This window comes from Neolamprologus brichardi, chromosome 17 (genome assembly GCF_056152115.1).
Source record: "Neolamprologus brichardi isolate AB-2024 chromosome 17, ASM5615211v1, whole genome shotgun sequence".
Lineage (NCBI taxonomy): Eukaryota > Metazoa > Chordata > Actinopteri > Cichliformes > Cichlidae > Neolamprologus > Neolamprologus brichardi.
The window spans coordinates 25,527,008-25,551,388 of NC_142120.1; the positions used below are offsets into that span (position 1 = coordinate 25,527,008).

The 24,381-nt window shown below is 38.6% G+C and overlaps 1 protein-coding gene across 1 annotated transcript in view; it reads right to left on the reverse strand.

Annotated features, from left to right (window-relative positions):
- Positions 1-24,381, reverse strand: part of ghrhrb (growth hormone releasing hormone receptor b) — a 75,372-nt gene that overhangs the window by 17,695 nt on the left and 33,296 nt on the right. The window contains exons 3-6 of the mRNA XM_087830715.1: positions 10,728-10,838; positions 4,908-5,008; positions 1,473-1,570; positions 1,211-1,343 (exon numbers count right to left, since the gene is read on the reverse strand). Of these exons, the coding sequence (XP_087686841.1) occupies positions 1,211-1,343; positions 1,473-1,570; positions 4,908-5,008; positions 10,728-10,838 (443 nt within the window). The remainder of the gene's footprint in view (positions 1-1,210; positions 1,344-1,472; positions 1,571-4,907; positions 5,009-10,727; positions 10,839-24,381) is intronic.

Below are 24,381 nucleotides of genomic sequence, written 5' to 3' on the forward strand. Positions count from 1 at the left end.
GAATTGAAGTACCACACTGACAATTAAGTATCATTTAATTATCTGCATCTTGGGTGGATAGAAAAAAATGATCCAAGCTATATTTTTTATTGAGTTTAATTCATGCTGCAGAAGTACAAAAGGGACCAAGCACTCTAAAAACTGAGGAGTGATATTATGCTCATTAGTTCTTCCTTATTGCAAGAATGGATCAGAGGGGGACCATAAAGAGCAGTCAGTGAGGTCTGTCCCGAAATAGTGGATGGTAGAGGATATGTGTACATATCATATTTTTATTGTTAGCTTGCTATTTACACAGGCACTGTTGCCAAGTAACAAAATAAAAAAATATGATAAGTTGTGCAATTAATTATTTCCCACAAGGAGTAACCTTCCCTGTGAAGGCCAGCAAGGTGGTGCGCTTTTATGTGGAGACTGCATATTTCTCCTTGTGCCTCTGTGGATTCTCTCTGGGGACTGCAGTTTTCTCCTCTAACTGGTGACTGGTGAATGTAACCCAGAATGGATGTCAACCTGCCTAGGTTGTACCTCCCTCTCAAGCTATGACAGGACAGAGTCATAGTTTGAGAGCACCCTTGTAACCATTCACTAGATAAGCAAAAGAAACAAAATACTTTTAAAAAGTGAAGTGTAAACTGTAGTGCATTGCTTGTTTTGAGTAATGACCCCAATCTTCAGGTTTTACTTTTAGTTAAGCTATGTTTCAGCTAGTTTATAATTAAAAAAAATAAAGATTTTTTTTTTAGTTTTTAAGTTTCTGTATTAGTTTCATTATTTAAAATATTTTTAAAAAAAGTATTTTAAATGGTCAATCTTACAATGTTCTGTATTGATGCTTCAATACAAATGAGACCTTTTGAAAACAGCTGACTCACTGACACATAGACACATCCACATATCCCCCCATCTATCTCTGTCGTGGGGGAACTGGAGTCTATGAGCTACATGTTTAATGAGAATGGAATATCTATATCATTAACAATATGCATCAATGCCTCCAAACCCTAAAAACTAAGTGAATCTCCCACTTTAGCTCATTTTGCAACCACATAATATAATTTCAGTGAGTGTTTTTTCTATAACCTAGTTTTTAATGTGTTTTTCACTTAAGTAAAATAGTTTTGTCATGCTGAATTTTAGTTTATTTTTAGATAACCATACTATCCTTAATCCTACTGCCTTTGATGGGCATGGAAGATGACATACTCACTGTAGACATAAAGCAGTGGTCCATGTTTTCATCAGAAAAAAGGATAGCGTCTTTGATAAAGACAGCACTCGCTCTCAGGATGAATGAGAAGAACAAGTTCATGTGGATGTAGTTCCTGGTGCAGTGAAATTTCCTAAAGAGTAGAAGAAAAAAGAACCTTCAATTAATCTGTTTGGATAAATGTTAATATACTATTTTATTTCAGTGTGAGACATTTAGTCTAAAAGAGTCTAATATTTTTCAATGAGATCTCCAGCATTACCTGAAGACAGTGAAGACAAAAATAGCTGATATAAGAGAGATGAGGGAGGTAGCGTAGCCAGCAGTGTACACCTGTTTGAAGTTGGAGAAATACGTTGTCTGAAAAAAAAAAAAGAAGAAGTGAGTGGGGGTTAAGGGAAGGGATCTCAAAACTGCACTGTAGGTGGCAGACAGCTAGTGTTGTAAGCCACCGCTTTTGTTCAACAAGCTGTCCACAGTGGACATAGATGGCTTATTTCACTCCTCTTTCAAATCATCTGCTTTCTCTGTCCAAAATGTGAACATTGGCATCCTCGAAAGAGTGACCTTTTCCGTTTTTCATTCTGTTTCTCGCTAATTTGTGCCTTACCTTCTTTCCTACCCATCTTTGCTGACTTGATGAAAGCCCATTTGGGATAACCACGTGTTTTGAGAGCTTTCTTTACATGTATGTGTTCTTTTTATTTCCCTTCTGGCTTAGTGGGAACGCTTTCTGCCCAGTGTTGTAGGGTGCTGATTACTCCATGTCTGTGCTCCAGAGGGTGGTGGGAGTCAAAGAGTAGATACTGGTCTGTGTGTGTGGGCTTGGGGTAAACTTAAATGCTGACTTTTCCATTCTCCCCAGTGTGCACAGCACAGTCCAGAAATGGCAAACTATTATCCCGGGAACCTAAACAGACACCAGCAAATATTAACCTAACGCTCATTCACAACCATCAAGTGTTCAATAATGTGACGAGATAATGACCCATCTGCTGTTTTATTATGTTTGTCTTTATGAGTTGTTCATTGAATAATGCAGCTACTATATTTGATGTGACCTGAACCAAATTTACTGTAATGTAACCCTGGAGAAATCTGTTTAGAAATAGGTGGAGCAGTTTCATTATTAACACTGATGACCAGAATACCAGCAACTGCATTAATATATTTCACCTCTCCAGTTATCCGTGGCTACTTGATTAATTAGGAATCACATTTAAAACATGCTTGTTCTTGCAGTCCTGTGAAGAAAACGTAAAAAGCATGTTTCACAGGATTCCACACAGTTCTCGCCCGGATTGTTTGCACCGGCCAGCCCCCCAAAATTTGCCACCCCCAGGGGCCTCCTACCAGAAAGACTGTCCTGTGTTGGTAATATTGTAATAAGGTTGCAGCAAAGCTGGCACCAATCCATGGACAGATCACTGGTGCAGCTCAGAGCCAAAATAGAGACCGGAAACACTTCACACTCTTACATGATCTAATTTGATTTGGACTGATTTGTCTTTCCTGAACAAGTTAACTTCATTCTGGGAGAGTGAAGCTTTATGTCAGGGGCTGGGTCTGTGACCCAGCATTTTCAGTTCGCTCTGTATTTTTAAGTTTTTATGTTAAGTTTGTGATTATAAGTTCTTGTGTTATTCTTATTTAGGGTCTAGTTGAGTTTCAGTTCAGCATGTACTATCATCTGTGTCCTTGGTTTTTGTGTCCTGTTTCTTGTCCAGTCTGTCATGTGTTTTATGTCTGTGTGTTCCATATTGTTTGTTTGTGTGTTGTCATGTTCACATCCTTCAATGTTTCCTGATTTATTTTAAAAGTCTTATGTTTCTTTGTTCCATGTGTTTAGTTTTACTCTTCCCCTGTGGTGTCATTATGTTCATTTGAGTCAGCTGTTTCCCCATGTGTTTCCACTTCCATGATCACCTCCTGTGTGTATTTAAGTCCTGTCTTCCTTTGTTCAGTGTCAGGTCGTCTGTTTTCCTTCTCTCCATGTCACATCAGGTTAACACATTTTCATGATTCTGCTCAGTTCATGTTCATGATTTCTCGTCATAGTTCCTTGCATGTATAATTATTTTGCTTTATAATGTTCAGAATTATTTTCATGTCATGTTTGTTATAGTCAGTCCTTCACAGTTTAGGTTCTAGTTTTAGTTTACTCGCCCCTATTCGCCATACTTTATTTTGTAATGATGTTTAATCAGCCAAAATCTCAGTTAATCTCAGTTCCATCTCCTTCCATGTCTGCACTTGGGTCCTCCTCCTTACTCCGCACACAGTCAGCTCCCGCTGACCGTGACGCTTTAGGCTGCTTCTGCTCAGCTCTGCTGAGAATTATTAAAGTGTTGTTTGGGACTTCTAGTCAACTGATCAATTGATAAGTCAGTTAAAACGTATTATGGATTTCAAAATCAAGTACTTGGTTTTCATATGTACATATTTTCAGTGGTATCACCTTTAATAGCAGGAAATTAACTAGACAAATTATTATTTTATCTTTCTCCTTTTTTGCCAAATTTTTCAAGTAAACTATATTTGACAATAGCATAATAAAAATAGAAATTCTGTTTTTGGTTATGCCACCTCAATATTTTTAGTTGCCCCAATATGACCAGCTCTATGAAAAAATTCTGGAGACTCCCTTGTTTATAGATAACGACCGCTCAATTATACTGCAGATTTGACATGTAGTGCCATCATTTTTAATTACATATTAGATATACATATGTGTTTTGATTGTTTCATATTGTGAAATGTCCGGCAAAACAAACTAAGTATATTAAATTTGTGTTACTCAAATGCTAAATGAAAATTATCAGTAGTTTTGTGCAGGATAAACAGGTTAGCTAGAAACATCTGCTGATATCTTGTTAAATTAGGCTTTGTAAATCCAAAAAGTACAGCAGGTCACCTGATCACAGCCTGTACACAAAGACAATTTACTGAAGCTCACATTAGAAAATATTGTGAGTTGTGATTCGTGTCCCCACACTGAGCTACTACAAGTAGTCTTAGGGTTCACTCAGCTGCTGGATCCCACTTGAACTCCTTACTGTATTTTTCTGTTTATATGTGGAAGCAAAGTCACTCTTTACAATGTAGGCAACAGAAAATAGTTATTTTTTATTCTTTTTTACTGCTTGTGTCTTATATAACAGATTAAATCTGACCACATTCATTAGAATTAGCATTTAGAGTCAAATATCATTTGAATTCTTATGCACTGCTATTATTTTATTATTATGTTTTAGTAGCACAAAGTTCAGTTACCCTTTGTACAAAATATCTGGTAGAATTGTTTTTCAAGGAGCTACTTTTAACTTTATTTCTTTGAGTACATTTCAGAGCACCACTTCATTCTCACTTGAGTAAAAAAAAGTTGATTCGGTACTTAAACATTTACCATAGTATTTTTATAGTATCTGTACGTAAGTAAAGAATATCTGCACTTTTGCCACCTCTGGAATGAACATAGCAAACTAAAATAATGAAAACAAACAAACCATAGTAAATAAATCACAATATTTACAGACCCAGATGGTCTTCTGCAAGGCTGTAGCTGAAAAATGTGCAGGGTGCTAAGATCATTAAAAAAAAACTTTAATATTTTTATCACAATGAATTCTCTTAATATCAGTAGAAAAAAATCCAGCAAATAGTCTTGTATCTCTAAGTGAGAATGAGCAATGTTTACCTCTGGTTCGATTTCTTCATCCTCTGGAATCTTACAGGCCTCTTCATAGGATGGGTAGAAGTCCGACCATCCTTTCTCAGTGCAGTTCCTATAGATATAACCTAAAACAACAAAAATACAAAATACAAAAATACATGAAACTCAGCGGTTTCTGCCAAGGCAAATACCACCAAAGTGTGGCATTTCAAATTTGCTTGTTATGTACAGACAGAAGTCTCATTCATCCCTTTTAAATAGGATCCTTTCTTATTTTTTTCAGTCATTCACATGTCAGTCCTAAGTAGCCTAACAAATGAAAAAATGAAAAAAGGACTTTGAGTTTAGTATTTTCGTTTTGCTCATTGTTATAGTTTCTGCATAGTCTGTTCTTTATTTACATATTCTAGCTATAGTTTCTATTTTTTAGTTTTCTGTGATGTTATATCCAGATTATGTTTTCTTTTTGAAGTTCAACTTATCACTTATTCCCCAAGGTTTTTTTTTCTTTCCTTTCTGTGTTCTCTGTTTCAAGTCTGCATTCCTGTGTCCAGTATGGAGGACCAGAAGTGCCACATGCATGAAAATAAAGAATGTTGTGCTTCAATAATGAATTGTGCAATAAAATATGCATTAGTAAATTCATTTAAAATTTTTATTTGTTTATTTATTTAAACAATTGTCCATGTACACAAAAAGTCCATTTGAACAAAAAGGCAAAAAGGTTATTGTGCCAGGTGTTATTCTTGGGAGTTGAAGAGCAAAACTCAAACAGTGAATTCACTTTAGATTGATAAACTGGAAAAAAAATTCCAATATGTGTTCTTTGACTCAAGACTTTTGCACAGTGCCGTTGTGCAAATTACCAGCAACCAACCCCCTTTCTTCCATTTGCCAACCAAAAAGCAAATGGAAAAAAGTGTAAATGGACTGGAATTAGGGTTATATCCTTTGCTGTGTGCATCGGCACGTGCATTTTAAAAACTGGGACACAGATGCACAATAAGAAAACATTCATCCATCCCTCTTATACACACCTCCCTATAAACACATGAATGCACATGAGCACAAATATTCTGAGAGTTTATCAGAAGAGATACTGCACCACAGCTCTTAAGATTCAGTGGGTTACTCCATCTTCCCGTTAATAGTGTGAAAATACACCTCCTATGAAGCAGGCACATGACAACCACGTGTAAACGCTGATAATATTACCACAGATACAGTACATAACTACTAAAAACAAAAATAAAAATAGCTTCAAATACAGTCATGACAATAAAAGAATATGACTTTAAGGACTTAACAACATTACTTCAGTTATAGTACACCAACATCTCTGATACATTAGCACTAAGGGAACACTGAATGACCTGGTGGTTTTTGTCCATAAAACTACTCATCTAAGATTACCACAAAGTAAAAGATCTCTCAGCAAAATTATGCAACATTTTAGGCACTATTGCCCCGATCAAGTCAGTGAGCTGGGATTTTTTATTCTAAACATGAACTATTGTTACAGCAACACATATGCACTACTGGTGCCCCACACAACAACTCAATGTCCACTATGTGAAGCAGCCAAATACATGCCTTCTCTTCTCGTTAATCTATAGCACCAAATCATCAGTCAGTCACCTGTGACTTGCCTCTTCACCTCTGTCCGAGCGACAACATGGCAGAGCTGCTTCTGTCACCTGATGAATAACAGTGAGAAATTCCAAATACATGCAGTCACACAAGTGCTTCAAATACAGTAATGAACCAACAAGTCACCATCCAATTTCACCTGTGATCTTGCATCACCATTGCTCTCTGAGCTTTGTGTTGGTTCTTCTGTCACCTGACAAATAGGACATACATGACAATAAGAATAAAATGTGTAGCTGCTTCAGTGTTTCTGTCAATTTGTGCAGATCTTGACTCATCAGTAATGTTTGTAGGGTGGGTGCATTTTTAAAACAATTTGTGGTGGAATAGGTGGAAGGTGGAATATTTGCAAAATCATGACTACCTCATGACATTTTGTCTCAAAAATTAACACTATGAATATGTCAGTGCCATTAGGATGAAATTATTGTGTCACCAACATTTTAACGTTAGACATATAATTTTAACAGCCTCTGTAAACTAATATCCTGGCTTGCTCGAGGCTGCCGTTTTCTCTGACAGTTTCAATCAAAATTAGAAATGCTACTCTGAGACTGAGATAACTAATAGTGCTGCATGTTGTGCAGTTAGTTTCGAAAACTCCCTGAAAAGCACAGCCAATCACATTGGCAATATTTGTCACATGACGTAGGACTCCAGTAGAGAACGTAATTTAACTCTTTCTGCACTGCTGGGTGAATGAGACGTTGACAGATTGTTTTTTTTCTTACTATCGGGTTTGTTTTTCTTTACTCAAAGAGATCAAATTATTGATGGGGACAATTCAATAATCGCTGGATATTGGTGGGGACACGTCCCTTCCGTCCATGCCAAATCTACGCCCTTGCTATAATATATAACAGCCTGTAACCTGAAGCATCGTTCTGATTACATACGGGAGCAGCCAGTCACTCACTGACTAACACTGCAAAAACAGAATTGTTAACGTATTTACTTTAATTTCAATTCAGGTTAGATTTCTTTGTGCACAACACAGATTTTCTGTGCGCAGAGACCGTTCCAGCAGTGCGCAATTGCGCACGCGCGCAGCTTAGAGGACACATTGCTTCCAACCCTAACTATATGCTTTTGATAAGCATATAGTTAGGGTTGGAAGTGGCCCTAAAGTGACCCTAAATCCTCCCTTCATTACATTGCAATGGGCCTAGGCTACTTTGGCTGCTTTGTTTACATTTTACACAAGCTTTAAACATAAAATTGTACTTGTAAGCTATATTTTAATGATTTTGTCATTTTAGGGCATAAAAATAGCCCATTCCATAAGTTTGCACAGCGAGCAACATTTTAGTTGATTTCTATAAACTGTCACTTGCTGGGCCAAGCAAGTCAAAATCCTGAATAAATCCAAATTATTATTTGAAGTCAGAATTTCTACTTTATCTAGTGACACAAATAATATTAGTCATTCCCTCATACACTTCATACACTAATACAATTGCTAATTTCCGCATTAAGTTAAGGTCAACATTATTAACTGCCTGTGAAGGTTACAACAAAAACATAAGATTAGAAACATGTTTTTATTAGATTACTGTAAGTATTAATGGAGCTGATGCAGGTGAAGGGTACAAATGCTGGATTTGAATTAGCTGAATTCAAAGCAATGTTCTCCCACCATTGCCTGGAGTTAGAATAGTGGAGCTCAGCCACAGTGACCCTTATGGAATAAATGATGCACACAAGGTCACCAGGTATATGGTGCAAGTTTGTGTTTGTGAGAGGAGGATACAAAGTTTACACTTAAAAAAAAATCTGTTTCACTATTTGAAAATGCCTGTCCGACGCTTAAGCGAGGAGAGTGTGGGTTTAAGTCGTGGGTGGACTTAGCGTTATCCAGCTGTATTAGCCTCAGTATAAAGTGGCATGTAAAGCCTGCAGGCCTGCAGCCGCTGCAAATGGCAGGATGTGAATGGAGGTTGAAGGCCAAGGCTCCAGGGAGGGCATTAGAGCTCACAATGCTATTCCTATCGAGTAGCGCCAACTCATTCCTGAAGGAAGGTTTATGCAGTGAACTCTTTGATTTTCCAATTCATTATATTCTCCCACTGAAAAGCCTGGATCACCTGCACAGTTACAGAGCTGGACTTATCGGTACTGTCTGTGGAGGAGGAAATCCAGTGGGGTCCGAGAACCCACTAACACTGAGTTATGAGGTCATCAGCAGCTACCTCCGCCTCCTGATCCCTCCACGCAAAGTATACGCTTTCAATCACAAGCTCCTCTGCATTTTTTTTTTCATTTAAGCAGTGTTTTATTCAAGACTGGAAATTAGTCAAGTAAATCTTTTCTACACACAGCCTCTCACTTACTGTGCATGTTCTCTGCTGCAACTACTTATTCTGTTTAGCAACAATTTAGCAACACAGCTGACACAACAAAAGGGCAGGCACTCAGTCAGCCAGTGATCTTAGAGCTATTGGATCAGTTCATATGAAAGTTTCATATCTTTAATTACATTCAATGTAGCCACAACTCAACTTTTATAGTATGGACACCCTACAACAACAGAGCGAAAGCTCCAGCAATCAGACCCCGTGTGAGCAAGCACTTGGTAACAGTGAAAAGGAAAAATCTCCTTTTAATAGGAAGAAACCATCAGCAGAACCAGTCTCAGGGAGGGAGGAATCTACCGTGACCACTTGGTGGGTGAAGGAAGTGAGACAACACACATTGGAGAGAGCCAGAGAATGATTAATAATGATTAAATTCCAAGTGGCGTAACACAGAGAGGGAAGAAGACACACTCAGTACATCATGGAAATAGTTGTTTAGGTCAGTTGCAGTGTAACTACGGGGGGTTCAGGGTCACCATATTTTAAACCTAATCCTGTAAATTTTTGTCCCCTAAATCTAAACTGGGAACTGGTTCCACAGACGACAGTAGATTCTTCTGCTAAAAAAGAAAAAAAGAAAACAGGTAAAATAACAAAAAATGTAATTCAAATTTAGTTGATCTTGCTTGTAAGATTTCTTCCTTTTGCACTTCTGTACCAATTTTACAGCAATGCAGACAAGCTTCTGGGATTTCTTTAGAAAAGTTGCTTATCTAATGTACACTGTTTTCAAAGTAAACTGCAAGTTTAGACATTGTTACGATCCATGATCATGTCATGTTTCCATGGTTCCTGCCATAAGAGTGTATGTGGGTGTGTGCAGGTTTCCCTTCTCCCTCCTAGGTGTGTGTGTGGTGTGCGGTAGCTATTGAGACAGGTGGAGACTGGAGAAGTTCCAGGGATTATCGGATGGCCTCTTAACCTCCAACTCACCTCACCACTCTCCTTTTTTCCTCTGTACCCAGTAAAGAGCCAGCTGTTTACTAGCTTTGGGTGTGTGTTGCTCACATTTTCTTGGGAGTAGCAGGAGTGAGGAGTCACACCTATGTTGTGTCTAGGTCTAGGTTGTAAAAGACATTTAATAAAGACATCACATTTTGTTTCAGTGGCTTATTTTCACATCTCATGTCTAAATACTGATATCTTCTTTGTCATTGTTTATCTTTCAGATATCCAGAAATGCATGTTTTTTTATTCTTAGTTGTGTCTGTATCTATCTGTCAGTGAGAGAGTCTATTATGTTTCCTTTAAATCAGCCAGCTGGATGAGTCAGAGTTCTGGAAAAGGTGAGGGTCGTGTAAACAGTCAGGACAGCACTACTCTCTACAGTGTGCAGTCTAGAAAAATGTAGTTTTTGTAAACCACTCAGTGAAAACATAACATTGGTGCTCAGAGATCTCTAAATATACCACAGTCACTTGCTGAGCTCTGAAGTGAAAATGGACAAATGCAAAATTCTTTTGTTGAGTTGGCTCTCACACACACACACACACACACACACACACACACACACACACACACACACACACACACACACACAGAAAACATCAAGGAAGAAAACACTATACAGACAGAAGCAGGAGGATAAAAAGATTGCCATGACTGTTGGCAGCATTATTAATCACTTTGTTGCCCTTCCTCAACCAACGCTGATGTGAGTAGTTCTGCTGCAGTTTATATCAAGTTAGGATCCCTAACATAAGAACATTGTTTTTAGAGCATTAAAAAAACACCGCCAAGCATCCTCAAAATGTCAAATTTTGGTACAGTAGCAATTATTTAAATTAACCAATTAAACCAACAAAAACTAATCATTTATTTTGAGGTGAAAGGGACTTACCTTGGTTATTAGGCAACAGCTGCCAGATTCCAGAGGCGCACGAGATATTGACCACCTGTCCCACCTCAGCATGATACCAGCACTGAAGGTTGTCCCAAACTGTTGGACAGCCTAACAAGGAAAGACAGTAATTACCAAACATTATAGAGTCTCAGTTAGCAGCACTAATACTTTCACAGCACAGGTGAGTAAACAGAAACATTACATATGGTCAGACCATTATGAAAAATATACATGCTGGACAAAGACACAGTTCTTGTAGTTCTGCCTCTGCACACCATCAAATGCTTCAAGTCAAACAATTGCAGTGTGACTGAAGTGCAGATTTTTAGCATTAATTCCAAAACTTTGCATTAAAAGCTTAAGAATTACAGGTTACAGATTAGAAATGACAGATTTTTGAGCTGTGTTCAAGTGCTCAAAAATGATTAGACCATTGACTAATAAGCAGTTTCATGGGCAGGGAAGACCTGATCTATGAGCAGACATAAGTAGATATAACATATAAAGTTGATCAGATTGTTGAATTTTTATTTCACTTTAATTAGTAATATTAACCCTGCTGATCTTTCATCTGCCATTTATGACCTCCCATTTATTCACAGCTCCTCATCCCCAGATGAACTTGTTTCTCACTATAATGTCAACCTCCATAACCTTCTTAACACATTTGCTCCACTTAAACACGAACTGTCTCATTTTCCCGTTCAGCACCAAGGTTTACTCTTAACCTGCGCCATCTCAAAGCTAAAGGACGGCAACTGGAACGTCTGTTCAAGAAAACCGGACTTACGATACAAGAAATGTATAACAATCATATCTTGTTGTATAAGGATTGCATTGCTTCAGCCAAATCTGCATACTATTCTGGTTTAATCAGTTCTAGTGAAGGTAACTCCAGGTCTCTTTTCATTGTTTAGTAAAATTACAAAACCTCCAGACTCACTCTCCTCTCATATGGACTTTGCTGACTTTTGCAACTCTCTTATATCTTTTTTCACTGATAAAATCACTGATATCCACCAACTTAACTCGGTAGGAGCACCTAACTGTCAATGGTCAATGTCAGTGGTCAATAGTAACTTTATTGTCCCTAACGGGAAATTGATTTGCAGTATGTCCACACAGAAATATAAAAAACAAACAAACAAACAAACAAACACATCACATACATACAAAAAAATAATATAAGCCCTGAGAAAACAACCTAAATTTTATCATTAAAGAAAGTGCAATGTGCAATGGCAACAACACTTATGGTTTAGTGTTATTAACCATGATAATAGCAGTAGGTAGAAAAGACAATCTATGTCTTCACTGCAGGCACTTTACAACGATGACCTGAAGGAAGCAGTTGAAAATCATTAAATAGAGGATGATCTCAACACAACAAGACAGAGGTTGCCTTCCTCAGCACCTGCCTGTTAGAAAATTTCACAAGCTGGACCTGAGACCTCCCTGAAATCGGACCAGCCACTTTAACCAGGTTGCTAAATCTGGTCTTATTATTCAAGTACATATTACCGAACCAGGCAATGATACAGAAGGTTAAAACAGATTCAATATAACTTTTATAAAAAAGAGTCATCATTTCAGATGAAACATTAAAACCTCTCAACTCCTTAAAAAGTACAGTCTTTGTTGAACCTTTTTCACTGTAGAATCAAGATGTGACTCAAAGGACAGAGTCTTATCAAGAACAACCCCCAAATACTTATGACTGTCCACCAGTTCAATGGCTGCACCAGGGGCGATTCTAGAATCAGAGCTTTGGGGGTGCTGAGCACCCAGAGAGCTGCCCAGCCAGGCAAGATAAACCTGTCTCTGTCAGTCCCTGCATCCTTAAATGTTGTCCCGAGTTCTCTCTGACTGTCACTTTGGTGCATTTAAACCCCTGTTCCTCCCTGTCCTCATCGTCTGTTGTATTCATCTCCATTATCAGTCATCATAATTTTACCATCTCTGTGTAAGTCTGCAAATTTCTTTATTAAATCATAAGATTCTTAAATTCATCAAGTCTCTCTGTGCCTGGGTCCTCGTCACAAAACATGACATCACTGTTTTGTACATTTTAACACAATTTAATCCCCACATTTGTGAAAGAAAAGCAAAACACTTTTTTGAAAAGTCTGTAACAAAACCATCAAATCTGATCAAGGTTATTTAAATGCTGCAAAAGAAGAATGGATTGGAATAAAAAAAATACATATCCTAACCTTAATTACTGGGTGAGAATAATGAATGATGCTCATAGTGAGTAAGAAGTAAACTGAGTGCATTTTTTGGACAGTGATTCACATTTAATGTGTATGTATAATATAATACAGATACATAAAAAACACTCCCGAAACAGAATAAATTGTTACAAATAAATTATTACATAATATTAATGAAAACTATAAAAATGGAGGCAACTTTGCCTGTGGTAGAATGTATACAATGTATGCAGATACTAATTTTACTAATTTAATAATACTAATTTTCTGTTGTAAGATTTATGAGTTTCATGCTTTCATAGTGGTCCTTAGGAGAGCTTGACATTTTATCAGGTGGTACACACTGTAAAAAGTTTGAGAAACACTGAGAAGTGTATGTGTGCTTTTGGAAAACATTTAAAGCTGCTGTAATCTTTGAAACAAGCTTAAAACATTTTTAGAATATAAACAGAGCACTCTGCTTCTCTTTACAGCTCCTCACTCCACCAGGGCTGTTTGGCACTTTCTGATAGTGTGCAAATGTGATGTACGTACTGCGGCAGTCATACAGACAACTGGACGGTCCAAAAGTTGGCCTACCTATTACTTGCTGAGGTTTTAGAAGAGTTGTGGCTGAACCACATAAAAATATATTATTAATTTTAATCTCCCCAATCAATTATAATGTTATGTTGGAATGTTGTTAAAGAGGGTCAAAATGTTTCAACCCAGTTTGTTTTGCAGATTCTGTATAGCAGCTTTAATATAGGGATGACACAACTTCCAGATTGTGTGAGTTTCTGTTGTGCCTGTCACTGTTCCCTGTCTGTTTTCTTACCTGGTTCTTCCTGACCTTGCCCTTTCTCCTCACATTCCCCTCTTTCCTCTCTCCCTCTTTGGACTGACAATCATACACAAATAGATTGTATTAAATTAGATGAAAATTAAATTAATATGAAAAAATACTATTAAGATCACTAATAAAAAAGTCCTCTCTCAGTGTACTTTCAACCAAAAAGCAAATAACCAAACCACATGAACATCTAATAAAAGATATAAATATTGAAACACTGATCCAACATTATTCTTGATTGACGGATCATTTGATTTTACACTTTTACCTGAATGTGGCTCCTTTTTTTTTGAAAAAACTTCCTCATATCCATTATGAACCTGGCTGTCTCTCTGTACGCACACACACACACACACAACAGGAGTTATAAGGTTAATGGGCATTCAGTCAGTTAGCTAGTTAGTATCCATTTAAAACAGGACGTGGTAACAACTTTAGGTTACGGAAAATTTAAAGTTTTATATTTTTAAATAGGCTGTATACATTTCAATGGGAGGAACAGGACGGTGAAATGTCGCTGAATTTACTACAGAGCAGGACGGATTGTAGGGTAGCAAACATTGTCGGAAAACACGTTTTCAACACTGCAGGTTACCTGGGTGTAATGTTTTTCAGTTAAAAAGAAACATGGTCTGACTCCTACCTAACTATATAAAGAGTAACTGAAGGTTAAATGCAGCTAATATGTCCTGTTTTAAGCCAGGCACTCACACCTCCGCTCCGCTGTGTCTCAGCCACTATCGCTCTGGCAGCAAGAGCGCTAGAGCCAGAGCAGGAGAGAGCTGGAACAAACCATTTTGGGAGGGGGGGTTATCTATACTTTTGTTGTTAAAATGTTACGTCTCAAACAAGTACAGTACTGTATGCTTTTTATATTTTTAGTAGTGTGTCACACAAACAACAAATATTGTCAAAAAAAGTAAGAAATCTTTGGGGGTGCTTTGATTCATTTTGGGGGTGCTGAAGCACCCCCAAAAATGGACTAAAATCGCCTCTGGGCTGCACCATTTAACACTGTTAGTGCAGGATGGGGGGATGTCTTCCTGAAGTCAATAACCATGTCCTTGGTTTTCAAGGTGTTGATCATTAAGAAGGACTGATCACACCACGAAACAAACTCATCCACAACAGGCCCATGGGAATCCTCTTCACCATGAAGGAGGCTTACAATGACTGTGTCATCTGCATATTTAATGAAATGCCTGTTGGCCTGTGTACTGCCACAGTCTTTAGTGTACAAAATATACAGTAGAGGAGAGAGACAACAACCTTGTGGTGAGCCAGTAGAAGAGTTCAGCTGTTTGGAAAAACAGCGGTTTACTCTGACACACTGAGATCTGTCAGTTAAAAAGTCTAAAATCAAACCAACAAGATTAAAATCAAGTTTAAACTGGTTAAGAAGTTGATCAACTAAAAGATGTGGCTGGATGGTATTAAAAGCTGAAGAAAAATCAATAAATAAGAGCCGAGTATGAGCTTTAGCACCATCGAGCTGGCGATAAAGGAAATTCAACACAGTGACCACTGCATCATCAACACCTCTACGAGGCCTGTATGCAAATTGTAGTGGGTCGATAAGATTTTTTACTTGCTGCAGGATCTCCTTCCTGACAAATTTTTCAAAGGACTTCATCACTAAGGATGTTAAAGCGACAGGCCTAAAATCATTTAATGATGTAGGTTTTGTGGTCTTAGCAACTGGAGAAATAATTGATTTTTTCCATACCTCTGGAACCTTCTGTTGCTGAAGTGATAAAATAAAGATGTAATAAAAAAATACTGCGTAATTGTTCAGTGCACCTGGCCACAAATATTATCAGGACCTGGACTTTTATTAGTCTTACTCATTTTAAAAAGATCAAAGAACAAAGCTGGGGGGGCTCTGGTGCTCTCTATTAAGAAATCAAGTGTATTCCTAAAATTATAATTATCATTAAATCTCAAATAAAATCGATTCAGCTCATTGGCTAACTGAGAGTCTGAACTAAAACCAGGGAAACTTATCTTATTACAGTCACTGTAACAGTGACCACCTGCTCAGGCAACCCTTAAGTTATTGCTACCCATCTCCGCCTCTACTTTATCCTTGTATTTTATTTTGGCTTTTTTAATTTCTGATCTGATCTCCTTCCTAATTTCTCTAACTTTCAAGATATTCCCTTCAGTAAAAGCTTTTTTCCTTTCATGAATCAGCCTCATAAGAGCTTTTGAAGACCATGGTTTGTTATTAGGGAAAAATGCACAACCTTTGAAGGGATAATCATGTCTCTGCAAAAGGAGATATAGCTGCAGACAACGTCAGTGAGTGAGTGTCTCTACATGATTCTGTAAACACCGACCAGTCTGGTTGCACCTTTTATGGAACTGTAACATAGATCCAGAGTCTTATTGAAGCGTGTTGGACAGTTCACATACTGATAAAAACTGCTCAGTGTTTTCTTCACATCGCAGCAATTAAAGTCCCCAAGAACAATATTAGGGGCCTCAGGAGAGAGATTGTAGTGAGTGGATGACGTTGGAGATGGTGCCAGTCGCATTCTTAGGATTCGCTTTAGGATGGATGTAAACAACGGTGACGTTAATCTGTGGGAATTCCCTCGGCAGATAAAATGGCCTCAAAGACACAGAGAGGAACTCAGTGTCAGGCAGACACACTTGTTTACAAACAGTAACATTTTTACACCATTTCTAATTTATATACAAACACACCCCTCCTCCTTGAGATTTCTGGGTAGCTCTGGGGTCTCGATCCAGACGTATGGGAACCCGAAGCCCTTTAATTCCAGAGAAGAATCAGGGTCAGAATCCCTGAGCCAAGTCTCTGTGAATGCCATTAGACATGTATCCCTGTAGTCCCGTAAATGTACGACATTCAAATGCAGTTCATCCAATTTACTCCTCAGAGAGGAGTAAAGCGTATCGTATTTGCTTCCTCAATCGCTGACGTAGACCTCCCTTCTTACCCCGCTTCCTTGCTTTGACTCTGTTAAAAACAAGAGTGCCCTTGTGGTTACCAGATAATCCAGAGCTGGAAAACACTGGAGGGTGAAAAGAGTCCAGAGATGGGCCTTTCCACCGAAGATCCAGAAGAAACTCCCATGAGTATGTAATTGTTTGTGAATAGCAATGACTCCAAACAACCGTCAGGATTGCCAATAAAAACATGCAAAATAAAAATCCCATCTTCGTTAAAAGAAGTTCCACAAAGCACAAGCCGATGCTGTAGGATTTCCTCATGCTCAAAAAAATAAAAACATAACTCAAGAATGAAATAAAATAAGTTAAAACACTGACACTGACAGACAGAGACAACCTGCTGGTCGCCGCAAGAGCAGCGAAAACAAACTATGAAGTAGACTTTGTTTTCCTCACTGTCTTCCTCCCAGTTATTTTCAAGTTTTACTCTTCCCTCCCTCTGCAATGTTGCGTGGAGATCAGGGGTAGTACCCGTGGACTGGCAGACCGGGGTGGTGGTCCCCATCTTTAAGAAGGGGGACCGGAGTGTGTGTTCCAACTACAGGGGGATCACACTCCTGAGCCTCCCTGGAAAAGTCTACGCCAGGGTGCTGGAAAGGAGAGTTCGTCCGCTAGATACAGGAGGAACAATGCGGTTTTCGTCCTGGTCGCGGAACAGTGGACCAGCTCTTTATCCTCTCGAGGATACTTGAGGGTGCATGGGAGTTTGCCCAACTAGTCTACATGTGTTTTGTGAACTTGGAGAAGGCATTCAACCGTGTCCCTCGGGGTGTCCTGTGGGAGGTGTTGCGGGAGTATGGGGTGTCTGGCCCATTGCTACGGGCCATTCGATCCCTATACAACTGTTGCAAGAGCTTGGTTCGCATTGCCGGCAATAAGTCGGACTCATTCCCGGTGGGTGATGGGCTCCGCCAGGGGTTCCCTTTGTCACCGATTCTGTTCATAATTTTTATGGACAGGATTTCTAGGCCAAGTGGCGGAGGGCTTTCACTTTGGTGGCCTCAGAATCTCATCTCTGATTTTTGCGGATGATTTGTGGTTCTGTTGGCTTCATCGGGTGAGGGCCTCCAGCTCGCACTGGAACGGTTCGCAGCCGAGAGTGAAGCAGCGAGAATGAGGATCAGCACCTCCAAATCTGAGGCCATGGTCCTCAGCCGGAAAAGGGTGGAGTGCCCACTCCGGGTCGGGGATGAGTTCCTGCCCCAAGTGGAGGAGTTCAAGTATCTCGGGGTCTTGTTCACGAGTGATGGGAGAAGGGAGCCGGAGATCGACAGACGGATTGGGGCTGCAGCTGCAGTAATGCGGACGCTGCACCGGTCCGTCGTGGTGAAGAGGGAGCTGAGTGTAAAAGCGAAGCTCTCAATTTACTGGTCAATCTACGTCCCTACCCTCACCTATGGCCACGAGCTGTGGGTAGTGACCGAAAGAATGAGATCGCGGATACAAGCGGCAGAAATGAGCTTCCTCCGAAGGGTGGCTGGGCTCTCCCTTAGAGATACGGTGAGAAGTTTGGCCATCCGGGAGGGGCTCAGAGTAGAGCCGCTGCTGCTCCACATCGAAAGGAGCCAGCTGAGGTGGTTCGGGCATCTGACAAGGATGCCCCCTGGGCGCCTCCTGGGTGAGGTGTTCCAGGCATGTCCCACCGGGAGGAGGCCCCGGGGCAGACCCAGAAAACGCTGGAGAGATTATATCTCTCGGCTGGCCTGGGAACGCCTTGGTGTTCCCCTGGATAAGCTGGAGGAGGTGGCTGGGGAGAGGGAGGTCTGGGCCCTCTGCTTAGGCTGCTGCCCCCCCGACCCGGATCTGATATAGCGGATGAAGATGGATGGATGGATGGATATTAAAAACTCTTTATGGGAGTAACGGGAGGAGTAACACCGGATGGAGGTAAATACGTTGGACTATAAGATGGGAACAATATTTTCAGTTTTCAAACTTTTTATAGGGCCCTCCCTTTATGGAGGTTTTTACCCTAGACCTACCAACGGGGTCATGGTGGGAGATTGTTTTTTCCTACTAATTGGGAGTCGCAAGTTTTTGATTATTTTTTGTTTTATGTTTAGTAATATTGTTTTTTCTTCTTTTTTCAAATTTCAGGGGATGGTTACTGCACATTGTACAAGTCATGAGTGGTGTAGGTAAAATAAACATTATCTCAATCAATATCAACGGTCTGGGGAATCCGGTTAAAAGGAGTAGGTTGTTATCTAAATTGAAACGACACAAGGCGCAGATTATATTCATTCAAGAAACTCATATGTCAAAAGAAGAACATGAAAAATTTAAAAAGTTTGGCTATGTAAATTCCTTTTACAGCTCATGTAAGAATAGCAGACGAAGAGGAGTTATAACTTTAATTTCTAATACGGTAAATTTTGAAATGCTAGAGGAAATCTGTGACAAAGATGGTAGATATGTTGCTGTTAAAGGGAGGATTAATAATAATGTGGTATCTCTGATAAATGTGTATGCCCCTCCAGAGGGCAACCCAAAATTCTATCAAAAACTATCTGAAAAAATTATTAGTTTTAGTGAAGGGACTCTGATATGTGGGGGTGACTGGAACTGTGTATTAAATCATACTAAAGATACTACAAGCTTAAAAAGACGCAAAAATAATAAATCCAAGGCTCTTAATTTACTTATAAAGGAAGTGGATCTTTGCGATGTATGGAGAGAATTACACCCTCTGGAGAAGGATTATACACATTTTTCAGTAGCCCATAAGGTACACTCAAGGATAGATTTCTTTTTGATAAATAGAAGCGATAAACATAGAGTCATAGAGTGTAATATCGGTATAGCTGATCTGTCGGATCACAACGCCATACACTTGACTATTCACTTATATAATCAGAATAAGAAATCATTGTGGAAACTAAATACTGGTATTCTTAACAATGAATCTGTGGTACAAGAGATTAAAAAAGAATTACAAGTCTGTATTGCTGACAACAAGGATGAACAGATGGATCCAACAATAATTTGGGATACTGTTAAAGCAGTAATTTGAGGGTATCTGATATCAAGGACTACCCATATCAAAAAAATGAAAAAGCTCACACAATTCAAATTAGAACAACAATTAAGGGATTTAGAAAAAAAACAGCATACAGATTTGAGTGCCGACTTGGCTGAAAGCATTAAAGATGTAAGAAAACAACTAAGCGATCTGTCTATGGAGGAAATAGAAAAGAAACTGAGATTCACAAAACAACATGGTTCTGGTTGGAGTCTGGTTCCAAAGCAACCAAAGTACTGGCTAAACGGTTAAAATCAATACAAATAAGTAATGCAGTTAATAAGATTAGAGATCCAAACACCAAGGAACTATTATATGAACCAATACAGATAAAAAATGCCTTTCAAAAATATTATAAAACATTGTATAATCAACCCGACCAGAAAAACAGACAAGAAATTGAAGAGTACTTGGATCAGTTAGACCTTCCTTTTATTGGGACAACTCAAAATGAATTTTTAACTAAACCAATCACTAAGGAAGAACTGGATAAGGCAATAAGGAGATTGAAATCTAATAAAAGTCCAGGGAGTGATGGGTATCCCAATGAGTGGTATAAGACTTTTAAAGAGATTTTGGCTCCTATTTTGATAGATTCCTTTAACTGGACATTGAAACACGCTAAAACTCCACCCTCTTGGAAAGAGGCCATTATATCAGTCTTACCAAAAGAAGGTAAAAACAAGGAAAACTGTGACTCTTATCGCCCAATCTCTATTTTAAATGTGGATTATAAATTATTTACATCCATAATCACAAGACGCTTAGAGCTGTTTCTCCCAGATCTGGTGGATGAAGCCCAGACAGGGTTCATTAAGGGGCGACAGACACAAGATAATATACGACGCACATTGCATATAATTAATGAAGTTAATAAAGAGAAAATCCCAACAGCCTTAGTGAGCTTAGATGCTGAAAAGGCCTTTGATAGAGTCTCTTGGATATTTCCTTTTGCTGTTTTGAAGAGAATGGGCTTTAACAGTATCTTCATCGAGTGTATCAATCCTTGTACCACAGGCCATTGGCTAAAGTTAAAATAAATGGGGACCTGACAGACAGTTTTGAGCTCTTCAGAGGAACCAGGCAGGGTTGCCCTTTTTGCTCTGTATATCGAGCCTTTGGCTCAGTATATACGGCAAAGTGCAGACTTAAAAGGGGTTTTAGTTTCTAAAATTGAACAACGAATAGGTCTTTTTGCAGATGATATAATTATATACCTACAGGATCCTGACACGACCTTTCCTCGGTTGATTAAAGCATTAAAATATTTTGGCAAAAACTCAGGATATAAATTAAATATCGTAAAGACTCAAGTACTCTGTCTGAATTATTTCCCCAAAGAATCAATTCAAAATGAATATAAACTAAAATGGGACTCAAATAAGATCAAATATTTAGGTGTCTATCTAACTAGTGAAATAAGTACACTATACGAGGCAAATTATGTAAAGATTAGTAATACAATCCAAAAAGATTTGATTAAATGGGCTCATGGACCTTAGCTCAAGAATAGAGGTAATAAAAATGAATGTGCTTCCCCGACTACTGTATCTATTCACTTCATTGCCAGTCCATATACCAGATCCACAATTTGGTAGATGGGATAAATTAGTTAGTAGATTTATTTGGAAAGGGACAAAGCCAAGAATAAGATTTAAAATACTCCAATTAAGAAAAGAAAAAGGAGGACTTGCCCTCCCGAATTTCAAGGAATATTTCTATGCAGCCCAGCTGAGATATATTGTTTACTGGTGTTCACCGGATTACACCTCAAAATGGAAGCATATGGAGATAAATTATTGCTTATCATGTCATCCACAAGCAAGATTGGGAGAAGAAACTATCCAGTCTACGAACACAAATCTCATTACTGAATTCACTATTAAACTCTGGTGGATTATAGTGAAGAAATATAGAATTATAGAAGACTGTAAATTGCTGATTTGGCCTGCATATTCTCGAAAATTCCAAAGTGGACAATGGGATAGTACATTTTTAAGATGGGTCAATAAAGGAATTACAGCAATGTGTACATTAATAGACGGGACAACATTCAAATCCTTCGAGAATCTACAGAGACAATTTGGACTGGATAAATCAGATTTATTTAGGTATTTTCAATTAAGACATTTTTACAATACAGAAATTAGGAAGAAGTTCTTGAGAGAAGGAAGCCATATAATAGAAATAATAACAGGTGCATATAAAAATCCTCCATCAAGAATTTTATCGAAATTATATAATGGCCTGCAAAATTTGAATAGGAATGAAACATTATATATCAAACAAAAGTGGGAATCGGAATTACATCTTGAGTTGTCAGAGGATGACTGGCGATCCGTATATCTCACACAGCATAATTCCACTAGCTCTAGACGATGGAGAGAATATGGTTGGAAAAATGTGATTAGGTTCTTTATTACTCCTTATATCAAAAGCAAGCAGCTGAAAACACCCCAGCAATGCTGGAGATTATGTGGAGACTGGGACGCCAATCATTCTCATGTGTTTTGGAATTGTAAAAAAATCAAACCTTACTGGGAAAGCATTGCGGTAACAATGACGAAAGTGCTGGGGTATGACGTGCTGTGTGAGGCACGAGTAATGTATTTTGGAATATGGGAAAATGTAAGAAAGGAGGACCATTACTTGTTTAAAATTATGTTGCTGTCAAGCAAAAAGGTAATAACAAAAAACTGGCTGAAAAGTGACCCTTTAAAATTGGAAGAATGGACTGATGTAATCGAGGACATATATATAATGGAGAAAATGACCTACACTTTGAGACTGAAATCTGACAAACACCGAAAACAGTGGACAAAATGGATAGCTTATAAGGCTCACTCAGCCCCATAGGGCAGGGACCTCTCCTCGTTGTTGTTGGTTTCTTTTTTTGTTTTGTTTTTTGGGGTTTTTTTGTTGTTTTTTTTCTCCCTTTTCCCCTCTTCCACAGATTGGGTGTCCTTTATTTATTTATTTATTTATTTATTTATTTTTTTTTTCGTGTTTTTGTTTGCATGTACTATAAAATTGGAAAAAGTACAAAATAAAAAGTTTAAAAAAAAAAAAAAAAACTCTTTACAGAAACAAACACAACGCTACACACTGATTACGCACTCCAAACACACATGTCTCACATTTCAAAACTCTCAATGGCGCTCTTGCTCTCTCACTTGCTCCAGTCACTCCTTTCCCCTTTTCCTAGTAACCAAATGCCACATGTTGCCATACACTAAACGTAATGACAATATATCTGTTTTTACTCTTACAATTTAAAAACTGGTATGTAGTTTGAAGTCCACAATTTCAACACATGGTGAAATGGAGACTTAGTGAAACAGGCTGCATCTTGCTGTTACGTCATCTTAAAAGAGTCATTTGATTTGGACACACCGGCACGCCTGTCAACTCCAGATACAACTATGTATAAACAAATGCTCAATGAAGCAACATTTTGAAGAAGAATGGGCCAAAATTCGCCAAAAATGATGTAATGGGGTCATAAAGTCATAGGGAAATTACTTCAAGTTACTGCTGCTAAAGTTGGCTCTGTAAGCTATTGAATCATGGGGCATATTCAGTTCTTCACAGCACTGCAGTCCTGTAAAAAAAATGTATGTAATATGAATGTTCTTATGTGTCATGTTTGTGCCATTCCATACAGTAAAATATTGTATGTCCTATTGTTACTCCTGTAGCTTTGTTTTAGAAGTTCCTTCATTAGAACATTGGGATTCTGCAGGTACTACAGGATTCAGGAGTGTTATTTTTCATTGGGTTTTCCCCACTATGGGAAAGTGAAAAGGCATTTCATTTGGTGTCGTCCTCAGCCCTCCTCTCTACCCACACTCTGTCTCTGCTGTTCCCCTCACTTGCCTGATGAGTTCTCCCTGCAGTCTGCATTGCTCCAAGCGAGGGAGGCACAGAGAGGGTGGCAGAGTTTAAAAGAGAGCAGTAATGAGGATTCAGTCTCTCCACCACCACGTCTTATACATCAAAGCTCCTTGCTCCTGTGTCAATTAAAAGAGCTATGCAAAAAGACACCCCGCCACTCATTCATAATAAAACACAGCTCTTGGCTAGTGCTGGAAGATTGGCTGCCAAAGCAGTGATGAAGCAAACATTGGACCCCCGTAACCCCCACCACATCCACCGGCTTCTGCATCATAACTATTGTCCATGAATGGAATGATGAATGAAAACAGCATGTTGTTAATATAAATTCATTAATGACCCTCCAAGTAATGAACTGCCACAAAGAGACTAAGGACTGGTTGGTACTAATGAATACAGTGCTTTTATTCAACTTGGCGTGTGTAACTGCACTCCATAGGCAGGATGGAACCCTTCATATGTAGCAATAAAAGCATTACAGGATGACACAATAGATGAATGGCAGTTTCTTCTTACTCAGTATTATTAATTGCGATTTGTGTTCTATTAGCAGAAAGTATCCATAGCAGAAAGACCTTTGTTTTTTCATGCTGTCAGTAATTACTTCCATCAGAGACTCCATAATTCTAGTAGGATCAATGGTCTGTATGACAGATTAATGTAAAGAGCATCATTATGCTCACCATGCATGAACATCTTATTGATGCACACCTT